The sequence below is a fragment of the Choloepus didactylus genome, chromosome 5 (assembly GCF_015220235.1).
Source record: "Choloepus didactylus isolate mChoDid1 chromosome 5, mChoDid1.pri, whole genome shotgun sequence".
Classification (NCBI taxonomy): Eukaryota; Metazoa; Chordata; class Mammalia; order Pilosa; family Megalonychidae; genus Choloepus; species Choloepus didactylus.
In genome coordinates this window covers 87,709,846-87,723,148 of record NC_051311.1, presented here as the reverse complement: position 1 = coordinate 87,723,148, position 13,303 = coordinate 87,709,846, and the positions used below count along the sequence as shown (strand labels likewise).

Below are 13,303 nucleotides of genomic sequence, written 5' to 3'. Positions count from 1 at the left end.
ACCTCAAGCTTAAAATAACATTTAATTTTGGATAAAATATCAACATGGTAGAGAAGAAAAGACTATTGTACATCTATTTCTATTTTTTCAGTAAGTAAAAAAGTATGTGTGATATCTTCATCAGTAAAAGCACACAAATTTTTGGTTCTTGAGCTTTAGTCATTTATGTTTAACATTCCATCCCTAATTCAAAATTATCTAATGTTTCCTATCATTTTATGAAATTCAAGGTTACCTTTTTTCCTTTACAGAGGATTTTATTTGTGTGTTTTACTGAACATGTCATAATGGCTTTTATGAGACAACTAAAAAGAAAAGACAAAATTGTTTCACTGAGTTCTCTTAATATAAGCAGTTAAGCCTCTAACTGGCAGGGTCACTGCAGGAGGGCCCTTAACGTTATTGCTAGTCTTCTCTTGCTTATTTCTCAAGGGAAAAATTGGTGATGTCTCAGCAAACTGCAGCACCCAGCTAGATGCAGCACTGGTCATGCTGAGCAAACCTGAGTCAGAGTTGTTGCCCAAGATCAGGGCAATTTTCCCTGCACTGGCTCCAAATCCCAGCCCAAAGTGAGTAATAATAGGAATAACCTTTGTTGTGAGTTAAAAATACAAATTTAGAGAGCCCACATTAAAAAATTATTGTGTCTAAGGAATTTCTATTTTTAACTTTTCCATGTGATTTTTGTCATTGGGCAAAGTGAGGACACTCTGTCTTAACCTACAGAATGGAGTTTTTAAAAATGAGTTGTGACCATTAGTGGGTCAAAAAATCAATTTAGTGGGTCAGAATTAATGATTTAAACAGTAATAGATATGAGAGTGTAACTCACATAATAAGTATTGTTTTGTGAAACTTCCATGTTAATTATAGAAACGTATATATATGTATATGATATACACATGCAATTACATGTGTGTATATTTATAAATTCTTATGTAGATTATTGCGTATGGGGTCATGAAGTAAAATGTATTTCTTACTTTGGGTAGTAATCAAAAAATGTTTGACAGGTACTGCCAGAAGACAGAGAACACGGAATTGTAGAATAGAAGATTGCATCTGCTCCTTACCTGGAACCTAGGATGTTAAGACCTTTTGGTTTGTCATATTGCCCAATTTTATGGTATTTTTATAATCATCAATAAATGTGACAACTCTTAGTAGAAACAATAATTTTATATAGCAATTTTAATAATATTTAATCATAATGAGATGAGTGTATTGAGGAAAAGAAAAGGATACAGAGAAAACATCCAAGTGTAGTTTTACTATGCTGGAGGAACATACGTTGCCTCCTTCTCTTACCCTCAATGAATCAAATCCATTCATATATGAATTTATTGTCCTTAAGCTTTTGGGACCTGTTAAATCCCCATCCATGTAACCCATGGCCAGCGTCTGACTTCAGAAGTTCCCTTCTCCTTTAGAATCTGTGATACTGTACTTTCTCAATTATCTTCCTCCTTCTCTAACTGTTCTTTCTTTGTATCTTCTTTACACAATAAATATAATTACTTTTCCTTGGAGTTTTGTGAGCCCTAACTCATTTCTCATATTCCCCAAGAGATGTAAATTCAATCTATAAGTTGCTATCAATTACCTTGTGTAGGTATATTGTACCATTTTATAGATGTGGACACTAAGGCAAAAGAGAGCTTATTAACTTCTACAAGGTCATTCAACCAGATAAATAGCTGAGGTGGGATTCATATTCAGGTAGTAAGGCTCCAAAGTCTAAGTTCTTAATTACCATGCTATACTCTTCTAGTAAGGAAGTATAAAATAAATATTTGGTAAGTAAATGAATGATTGATGGTGGCAAGGTGTGGTAGGCATGAACAACCCTTCTGAGTCATTAAGATCTGGGTTTGAATTTAAGTCTAGCTGTTTTCCAGCTATCTCCTATAAAATGGGGATAATCATACATAATTTGAAGGGTTGCTGCAATATTTCAAATATATTGTATGTGTCTGGCAAAAAGGTGAAAAAGAATAGCCATTATGCTTCTAAGAATGACTGATTTGCTTATTTTTTTAAAGTGTTACCTACTGTCAATTACATATGGATCTGAATTTCATACCAACACTATTTTTTTAACTTGGGTAGAGAAAAGGGGCATAATTATGGTAGTGTATGAAAACAATGGAAATACTGTTTCATACCTTACAGATACTTTAAAGTAGGGTTTATCAACCTCAGCACTATTGATATCTTGGGCTGTATAATTCTTTGTTGTGGGGGGTTGTCCTAGGCATTGCAGGATGTTTAGCAGCATCCCACATCTCCACCCATATATGCCAGTAGCACCCCACTCCTAGTTATGACAGTCAAAAATATCTCCAAATATTTCCTAAGGAACTGTGCCAGTTTGAATATATTGTGTCCCCCATACGCCATTATCTTTGATGTAATCTTGTGTGAGCAGACATTATCAGCGTTGATTAGAGTGTTATTAATCACTTAGATTAGATCAGATTAGAATTCTTTGAGTGTTTCTGTGGAGATGAGCCCCACCCAACTGTGGGTGATGACTCTAATTGAATAATTTCCATGGGCGGGCCTTGATCAGTGGAGCCATATAAATGAGCTGACGGGCAGAGGGAACTCAGCTGTGGGTGACATTTTGAAGAGGAGCTACAGCCAAGAGGGAGACTTTGAAGAAAGCACAGGAGCTGCAGATAAGAAACAGTTTGCAGACGACCGTTGACAGCAGACTCTTGCTCTGGAGAAGCTGAGAGAGGACAAATATCCCAAGTGCAACTAAGAGTGACATTTTTGAGGAACTGCAATCTAGAGAGGAACACCCTGGGAGAAAGCCATTTTGAAACCAGAACTTTGGAACAGACACCAGCCACGTGCCTTCCCAGCTAACAGAGGTTTTCCAGACGCCACTGGCCATCCTCCAGTGAAGGTACTGTACCAGTTTGAATGTATTGTGTCCCCCAAATGCCATTATCTTTGATGTAGTCTTGTGGGGCAGACATTTTGGTGCTGATTAGATTTGCTTGGAATGCACCCCACCCAGCTGTGGGTGATGACTCTGATAAGATATTTCCATGGAGGCATAGCCCCACCCATTCAGGGTGGGCCTTGATCAGTGGAGCCATATAAATGAGCTGACTCAAAGAGAAGGAACTCAGTGCAGCTGTGAGTGACATTTTGAAGAGGAGCAAGCTTGCTAGAGAGGAGCGTCCTGGGAAAAAGCCATTTTGAAACCAGAACTTTGGAGCAGATGCCAGCCACATGCCTTCCCAGCTAACAGAGGTTTTCCGGACGCCATCGGCCTTTCTTCAGTGAAGGTACCTGATTACTGATGTGTTACCTTGGACACTTTATGGCCTTAAGACTGTAACTGTGTAGCCAAATAAACCCCTTTTTATAAAGGCCAATCCATCTCTGGTGTTTTGCATTCCGCAGCATTAGCAAACCAGAACAGGTACCCAATTGCTGATGACTTACCTTGGACACTTTATGGCCTTAAGACTGTAACTTTGTAACCAAATAAACCCCCTTTATAAAAGCCAATCCATTTCTGGTGTTTTGCATTCCGGCAGCATTAGCAAACTAGAACAGGAACAAAATCACTCCTGGTGGAGAACCACTATTTTAATAGGATAATACTGGGCTACACTGTCGTAAGGTATGGTGAATGCCCTAAGGTATGTCCTGTTCTCTCTCTATATATACACACACAATTATTATAAGTAGAATACAATCCACAGACACCAAAAGTGTCTATTTTAAACTCTATTTTTAAATGCTATAGAAATATAAACACACATGCATCCTTCCTCTCTCTAGGATAATTATCTACATGTAATTTTGATATATCTAGAGGATTCTGAATTATTTTTAAAATGTGACATCTCCCACACAGCCAAACAATTTTAAAACTGACTTCAACCTACAGAGTCCGATATTAAATTAAATTATTTTACCTTCAGGGATGAAATTATAGTTTGCTCGGCTGCTGGTGCGAAGGAGCTCTGACTGGAAATGACCTGGAACAAGATTTTAAGCCAGTTATAGCTTAAATCATTTATATTTGTAAATACTAATTTTTCTCATAACATGATAAATCTGTTACTACAGTTACATATAAAATATTATTACTTCATAGTTTTATCTCATATATGTTTTAAAAACGCCTTAGTTTTATTTTATAAGATAGTTTGAAAGTACTTTAGTGTACAAAGCAAATAGCTACTTCAAATAATTGAAACATCACAAACACTAAAAGTTAGCTTTACTTTATTCACTTTACATAGGTTTTAATTTAAAGTTTTTACTCAAAAAGGTCAATATAAAGCCATATTTACTTATTTCTTTTTAAAAATTTGCTTTTCTCATGGGATTCTAGACTGACTATAATTTTCAGCAAGTCTTTAAAATACAAATGCCAAACATTTCCCTTTTTAAAAACCAATACAAAACATTATGAGATTCTGAAGGTATCAATACAGGCATTTCAAGCAGGCTAAATAAATTGCATTGCTTCTGGAGCTTTACAGAAATAACTAAAGGAAAAGGAAAATACAACATTCAGTGTTCTGATAATTTTATTTTGCTGAGATTTATCTGTTGATATCCCTTTAAAATATATTTTGTTTAGTATGTAAAATATACATTTTAGAAATGCCTAATTGATAAAAGGATTTGTGAAAAATTTAAATAACTGAACAGTCACCTATAATTATTCTAAAATATGATCTAGCATTAAGCTCACATTAGAGATCAAGTTTTCAAGAATATCACCTTACCTTTAGCCTCTATCAGGTTCTTCTAAAGATTTATTTCCCTACTTACTAAATATTGAATTATGAATACTGTTCATCTTAGACATAATATATGAAGGCAAATAAGTTAAAGTTCAGCCATTTCTTTTAAATGTGTTAGAAGAACAGCAAAAAGAAAAGAGAATATATATTTTCTATCTGCAAGTAGTTATCAGTGATTATCTCATAAAATTCACTGTTCTTAATGCCAGCATTCTTTGTATGAAGAACTTTTTTGACATGTTGGAGGGCTTAAAACTTCTTATTTCACCATTACCTTTGCTATAATGTACTACCACCTATGTAATATCAAATTATGCTTTTCAGTAAATATTAAACAAATGTGTTTTACCCCTGAATCATTTTTACAATGAACTTGGTGATACCAACCAAAATTTGATGATCTATCGTTCATGCATTTTAAACCATATGAATAGAGAGAAAACCACACAAATAATAAAGGCCAGGATGAAAGACTTTAAGAAGAGTTAACTCTCAGTTTATTTTATAATCATTGCATTTTGATTGTTACATTCTTTCACAAAGAATGGAATAATTTGTAAGTTGTCAAAATTTGAAGCAAGAATAAAGAAGTACCTGAAATTAAATGAAAAAGCTTAATCAAAATAAATAAAGGTTACCTTTGTTACAGATTGGTGCAATTTATACAGCGAATTCACTACTGCCACATTTCTTCTCTGCCCTTCAGTAAGAGGCCCAATTACCTGACTTGCATCTCCTTGTGTGGAAAGCTGTGAAATTTCAACACAAAAATAAATTGCTTTGAATAGACATTTCTCCAAAAAAGATATACAAATAGCCAATAAGCACAGGAAAAGATGCTCAATATCATTAACCATTAGGGAAATGCAAATCAAAATCCCAAAGAAACAGAATTTCATATCCACTAGAATGAATGTTAAAAATAAACAAATACAGAAAACAGCAAGTGCTGGCTAGAATGTGGAGAAATTGGAACACTTGGAATGTAAAATGGTGCGGCCACTGTGAAGAGTTTGGCAGTTCCTCAAAAAGTTAAAAATAAAATTACTATATGATCCACCAATTCCATTCCTAGGTACATATCCAAAAGAAATGAAAGCAGTGACTTCCACAGATACCTGAACACTAATGTCCATAGCAGCACTAGCCACAGTAGCCAACAGGTGGAAACAATCCAGATATCCCAGGGTAAGCAAAATGTGGTATGTACACATGATAGAATACTATTCGACCATAAAAAGAAATGAAGTTTGGCTACATACTACAACACGGATAAATACTGAAAATATTATGCTAACTGAAAGAAACTAGACAGAAAAGGATGAATCCTGTTTGATTCCGTTTATATGAAATATCCAGAATAGCAATTTTATAGCAACAGAAAGTACATCAGAATTTACCAGTGGCTGGAGGAGGAGGAAATGGGAATTACTGTTTAATGGGTACTGAGTTTCTGTTTTGAGTGATAAAAAGATTTTGTAATGGATGATGATGATGGTAGCACAGCATTGTAAATGTAGTTAATGCCACTGAATTGTACACTTAAAAATGCTCAAAATGGTAAATTTTATGTTACTATAATAAAAAATAAATTAAAAAAAGAAATTACTAAAGTGTTGGTGTGTGTATGTGTATACATGTGTGTGTATATATATAAATAATTTTTTCCTTAATTGGGGAAGTTTGTGTCCTTCTGACAAATAAGGAAATATTCAAGTCAAGTTAGTACCTTGAACTTTAGGCAGAGCCAGGAACCTGTGTAGAGATAACCTCTCGCATGTGGAAGACTAACAATTTACACACAGAAAGAACATCTACAGTTGAGTCTTCATAGCTGATGGACCCCTGAGGCAGGTGTGACCCAAATAGCTGGTGTATGCTATTATTTTCATATGTGTGCCTTCTAGCAATTGCCAATTATTGTCTACGCAAAATCACAAAAATAAAGAAAGAAGGCAAGGGGAGGGGGAAGGGAGGGGAAAGAGAAAACGGAAAAGGAAGGGTAAGTTCTCAGCTGCTAACTTTGTTACATACTTCCATGAGAAAAGATGAGTAAACAGAAAATAGCTTCTCCACCTGCCACCTGAATCTGTACCCCTAGAGTGTGTCCTATTACAAATGAACTGTCCATGCTCCTATGTATGGACAATCACTCCACAAGTGCACTGTATCCCATCCCTTATCAAGATCATCATTCTGAAATTGTGCCCTGTTTCTCCCTGGAATTCCAGATGTAAGTATACGAATGCTTGTTCAACACTTCTTTTTGGATATCTAGGTACTCTGAACATAAACTACCCAAAGCCAGATTCTTGATTCCCATCTCCACCCCCCCAGCCCCGCAACTTCCAGCTATGTTACTTACACAGATTTCCATGTCTCAGTAAATGGTACTCCCACTCTTAGCATCTCGGGCCAAATACATCGGTGTCATCCCTGATTCTTTTTCTCATTCCCCATATCTAATTTATCAGCACACCCCATTTTCTAGATCCCAAGCTTTTATTATTGAAGCCTATCAGTACTTTTGGTAATAAACATTAATGATTCAACTTAAGTTCAGAGTCAACCAAAATCTCAAGCCAATTTTAAGTAAACGGCTTGAATTTATGCATTTCATTTTTCCGATTCTAAGTGGAAGAATTTTTACTGTCTCAGATTATCCTTTATTTATTCTTAATTCAGTTCCTCATTCTTTTTAACTATATTGGAAGCCTATTCTATCAATGATATATTCTATAGCACATTCAGATATAAGCCATCTACACATATTTTAAATATTTTATTTTCATCAAGTTCACTGATTCAAAAGTTTGAACAAAACAGTGCTGAAGACAGATACTTCTCCAGGATGAAAACTGACCATTTGTTAGGAATGTTACACATTCAGTAAATCATCTGCAAACCCACTTAATCATATTACTGTCCAGTTCACATATTTCCATCATATGCACAAGGCGGATATGAAATATGGTCAATCAGTTTGCTGAAACCTACATATAACATCCCTACAGCATTCCCTTGAGAGTCTAATAACCCTTTCAGAAAGGAAATAAAGTTCTATTAATAAACATTTTGCAAGTCCCAGTACTTTGTACACGACAATGAATTACACAGGAATTAGGGATCCACAAGGATAGAAAGGACTTTGAAATATAAACTAGCTTTGTCGTTAGGCAGGGCCACATTTGGAGTCAACACGGAAAGGCATTTTTAAAGACTTCCAGAAACGTTTTCACACACCATTCAATCTTTTTTTTTTTTTTATTAAACTCAGTTTTATTGAAATACATTCACACACCATACAATCATCCATGGTACACAATCCACCGTCCACAGTATGATAACATAGTTATGCGTTCACCACCACAATCTATCTCTGAACATTTCCCTTACATCAGAAATAACCAGAAAAAGAATAAAAAATAAAAGTGAAAAAAGAACACCCAAATCACCCCCCCATCCCACCCCATTTGTCCTTTAGCTTTTATCCCCATTTTTCTACTCATCCATACACTAGATAAAGGGGGTGTGATCCACAAGGTCTTCACAATCACACTGTCACCCCTTGTAATCTACATTATTATATAATTCTCTTCAGGAGTCCAGACTGCTGGGTTGGAGTTTGGTAGTTTCAGGTATTTACTTCTAGCTATTCCAATACATTAAAACCTAAGAGGTGTTATCTATATAGTGCATAAGAATGTCCACCAGAGTGACCGCTCGACTCCATTTGAAATCTCTCAGCCACTAAAACTATTTCGTCTCATTTTGCATTCCCCTTTTGGTCAAGAAGATACTCTCAGTCCCACGATGCCAGGTCCACATTCATCCCTGGGAGTCATATTCTGCATTGCCAGGGAGATTTACACCCCTGGGAGTTGGGTCCCTCGTAGTGGGGAGGGCAGCGAGTTCACCTGTCGAGATGGCTCAGTTAGAGAGAGAGAGGGCCACATCTGAGCAACAAAGAGGTACTCAGGGGGAGACTCTTAGGCACCATTACATGCAAGTTTAGACTATCCTTTGTTGTAATGAGATTCATAAGGGCAAGTCCCATGCTTGAGGGCTCAGCACATCAAACCGCCAGTCCCAACGTTTGTGACATCAACATCAGTCCAGGTGAGGATGTCCAACACATCCGCACCCTCCCCTAGATCCTCGGGGCTGGGGAGGAGGAGGCTGTAAATATATTTTTTATTATCTGCCCAAATTACTCTGGGATGTGTCACTATTTCACTCCAGCCTATACTAACCTACCGTATCTCACTTCCTATTCAAAGTTCCATGCAATTGTGGTGTTTGAACAAATCGACTGTAGAGTTGTACCATTTAAAAAATTTAGATCCTGTACCAAATAGATATCTCTTCCCTTGGTCTCATATGGAAGTTGAAGTTTTAAAACACAATCAGTTTCAACCTTTACCCTTTGGCCTGGCTTGCCCTAGTCTTAACAAGGCCTGCTTCATTCATATCACTAATTGAAGTCTGGGCTCTTTTTCAGCTTTTTTTTTTTTTTTTGACAGTGGCTATATGCACTAATACTGACATTCATATCTGCCGAGCTCTAGCTCTGAGTTTCAGGTGTCTCAGAGATATGCATTGTTCCAGAGACCAATCAGGTTATACGCTAGGGGATCAGCATCTCAAAATTTAGAGATAGACATTACAATTCAGGGATAGAGTTAACTGTTGTAAGAGCTTACAATCTAGGGATTACAATTATTATGTCCACATTAGGCTATGTTCTAAGATTCAATTCTGAGTTTACACATTGTAGTTAGTCCATATTGGTGAGGCATCACCCCTTTCACCATGTTTTCTCCAACACTTTTACTCCTATATATATATTTTCCTACAATTTTATAGAGTTATATTCACATACCATACATTTATCCACAGTGTACAATCAGTTGTTCATGGTATCATAAAGTTGTACATTTATCACCACAATCAGCACTTGAACATATTGATTACTACAAGAAAAATTGTTTTTTTTCTTAGCAATAAGAAAAAGATAAAAAGAAAAATAACGTGTCATACAATACAATATACTAGTAAGGACAGCAAATAACACCACTACCAAGAATCCCATATTCCTCCCCTATATCCCCCTCTCATATACATTTAGCATTGGCACATTGCCTTTGTTACATTTAATGGAGGTATATTACAATGTTACTGTTGACCATAGACTCCAGTTTGCTTTGATTATGTTTTTTCCTGAATACCATCCCCTTTTCAAATTTCTACATGGTTGACATTCATTTGCTTTCCCACATGCAAAAACATTTTTATATTTGTATATTTAGTAACAGTCATTGGCCACACCAGTTTTTGCCACGTTATACAGTCCCAGTCTTTATCATCTATCTTTACCTCTGGTGTCATACATTCTCCTATCCCACCTCTTTCAGCTTTACTCACAGACATCTTTGTTCAGTGTACTTACAATACCGTGCTACCATCACACAGTATTATGCTATCTATTTGTGGATCTATGCAATCAATCCTAAACATTCTGCAGTCCTTCAGCATCAAATGGCTGATCTCTGCCCTCTTTCTATCACCTGGTTGCCTGTGTTGTCAGCTTTTAACTCCCAAAGTTTGTTCATTAATGTCTGTTCATATTAGTGAGACCATACAGAATCTGTCCTTTTGTTTCTGGCTAACTTCACTCAACATAATGTCCTCAAGGTTCATCCACATTATTACATGATCCATGTCTTTGTTCTGTCTTACAGCTGCATAATATTCCATCATGTGTATATACCACAGTTTGTTTATCCACTCGTCCTTTGATGGACATTTGGGCTGTTTCCATCTCTTGGCAATTGTGAATAATGCTGCAATAAACATCGGTTTACAAATGTCTGTTTGTGTCTTAAGTTTCAGTTCCTCTGAGTATATACGTAGCAATGGAATAGCTGGGTCATATGGCAAACCTATATTTAGCTTTCTGAGGAACCTCCATACTGTCTTCCAGAGTGGTTGCACCATTCTACATTACCACCAACAATGAATAAGTGTGCCTCTTTCTCCACATCCTTTCCAGCACTTGTCATTTTCTGTTTTTTGGATAATGGCCATTCTGGTAGGTGTGAGATGATATCTCATTGTGGTTTTGATTTGCATTTCCTTAACAGCCAGTGAAGTTGAGCATATTTTCAGATGCTTTTGAGCCATTTGTATTTCTTCTTCAGAAAAATGTCTGTTCATGTCTTTTGCCCATTTTTTAATTGGATTGTTTGTCTTTCTGTTATTGAGATGCAGGATTCCTTTATATATTCGGGATATTAAACCCTTATCTGATATGTGGTTTCCAAATATCATCTCCCATTGTGTAGATTGCCTTTTTACTTTTCTGACGAAGTCCTTTGATGTACAAAAGTGTTTAATTTTGAGAAGATCCCATTTGTCTACTTGTTCTTTGGTTGCTTGTGCCTTGGGTGTGAGGTCTAAGAAACCACCTCCTATCACAAGATCTTTAAGATATTGCCCTACATTTTCTTCTAAGAGTTTTATGGACTTGGTGCTAATGTTTAGGTCTTTGATCCACTTTGAGTTAATTTTGGTATAAGGTGTGAGATGGACATCCTCTTTCATTCTTTTGGAAATGGATATCCAGTTCTCCAAACACCATTTATTGAACAGGCTGCTCTTTCCCAGTTGCTTCGGCTGCACTGTCTTATCAAAGATCAGTTGTCCGCAGATGCGAGGGTCTACTTCTGAACACTCAATTCGATTCCATTGATCAGTATATCTGTCCTTATGCCAGTACCATGCTGTTTTGAGCACTGTAGCTTTGTAATATGCTTCAAAGTCAGGTAGTGTGAGACCTCCCACTTCATTCCTCTTTCTCAAGATATTTTTGGCTATTCAGGGCACCTTACCCTTCCAAATAAATTTAGTTATTGGTTTTTCTATTTCTGTAAAGTAAGTTGTTGGGATTTGAATTGGTATTGCATTGAATCTGTAAATCAGTTTAGGTAAAATTGCCATCTTAACTATATTTAGTCTTCCAATCCATGAACATGGTATGTTCTTCCATTTTTTCAGGTCTTGTTCAATTTCTTTTAGCAGTTTCTTATAGTTTTCTATGTAAAGGTCTTTTGTGTCCTTGGTTAAGTTTATTCCTAAATACTTGATTCTTTTGGTTGCTATTGTAAATGGGATTTTTTTCTTGATTCCCTCCTCTTGTTGCACATTACTTGTGTATAGGAACACTACAGATTTTTGCGTGTTGATCTTGTAGCCTGCTACTTTCCTGTATTCATTGACTAGTTCTAGTAGCTTTGCTGTAGATTCTTCTGGATTTCCTACATATAGAATCATGTCGTCTGCAAATAGTGAAAATTTTACTTCTTTGTCTCCAATTTGAATGCCTTTTATTTCTTTTTCTTGCCTAATTGCTCTAGCTAGAACTTCCAGCACAATGTTGAATAACAATGGACACACCATTCAATCTTTTAACAGTCCTTGCTGCCACTCTTTTTCTTGAAAAATTAAGAAAAATAATTTTTTTCTCACATATTTTTAAAATGCTAAAAGTAGTGAGTAATTTATATTTTTCTAATATTTTATTGTGAACACTTTCAAGTATACAGAAAGGCTGAAAAGAATTCCACAGTGAACACCCACATACTGACAACCTAGATTCCATACTTTTTTAAAACATTTTATAATAATTGCTTTTTATCACCTATCTATCCATCCTATTACCCATTTTATATTTTTCATGTATCTCAAAATAAATTGCAGACATCAGAATACTTTACTCCATTGATTAATTTTGCCTATTCTATACTTTATTAAAAATTTCTGTTGATGCATGGAAGGCATAAATTCAGTGTGTTTTTCGCTTTCACCCATGTTTCTTCCTTTTTATTGCTGTGTAGTATTTCATTGTGTGAACTTATCAGAATTTGTTTACTCTATTTTTTTGTTGAACATCTAGGTTGACTTCAGTTTGGGGCTACAATTCCTGTAGAAGGTCTTTTGTGAAATAAGTTTTCATTTCTCTTGGGTAAATGCCTAGGAAGGGAAATGCTGGGTCATAGTGTAGGTGTGTGTTTAGTTTTATAACAAACTGCCAGACCATTTTGCATTATGGTTGTACTATTTTACAACTCAACCAACAACATATAGGATGCTCCACAGTCTCACCAGTATTTGGTGTTACTGATCTTTTAAATATTAGTCATTATGTTGGGTATGTAGTGGTATCTTCTTATGGTTTCAATTTGCATTTTCTGTGATGATTAAAAGTAGATGAACACTTTTAATGTGCATTATCAGCCCCCTGAATGACCATAAAAGTATGGGTCTATTTCTGGGTTCTTTATTCTGTTCCACTGATTTATTGTCAATCCTTGCGTTAATACCACACTGTCTTGACTACTGTAGCATCACAAAAGTCTTGGAGTCAGATAGTATAAGTCTTCCAACTTTGTTCTTTTATTTCAAGCCTGCTTTGGTTATTCTAGGTTACTTGTATACCCATATAAATGTTAGAAGCAGACTGG

At 35.9% G+C, this 13,303-nt stretch overlaps 1 protein-coding gene across 2 annotated transcripts in view; it reads right to left on the bottom strand.

The window, feature by feature from the left end:
- The window catches only part of COG5 (component of oligomeric golgi complex 5), a 518,626-nt gene that overhangs the window by 59,035 nt on the left and 446,288 nt on the right, over nt 1-13,303 (bottom strand). For both annotated transcript variants that reach the window (XM_037836383.1, XM_037836384.1), the window contains exons 15-16: nt 5,420-5,530; nt 3,942-4,004 (exon numbers count right to left, since the gene is read on the bottom strand). In XM_037836383.1, coding sequence (XP_037692311.1) covers nt 3,942-4,004; nt 5,420-5,530 — 174 coding nt within the window. The remainder of the gene's footprint in view (nt 1-3,941; nt 4,005-5,419; nt 5,531-13,303) is intronic.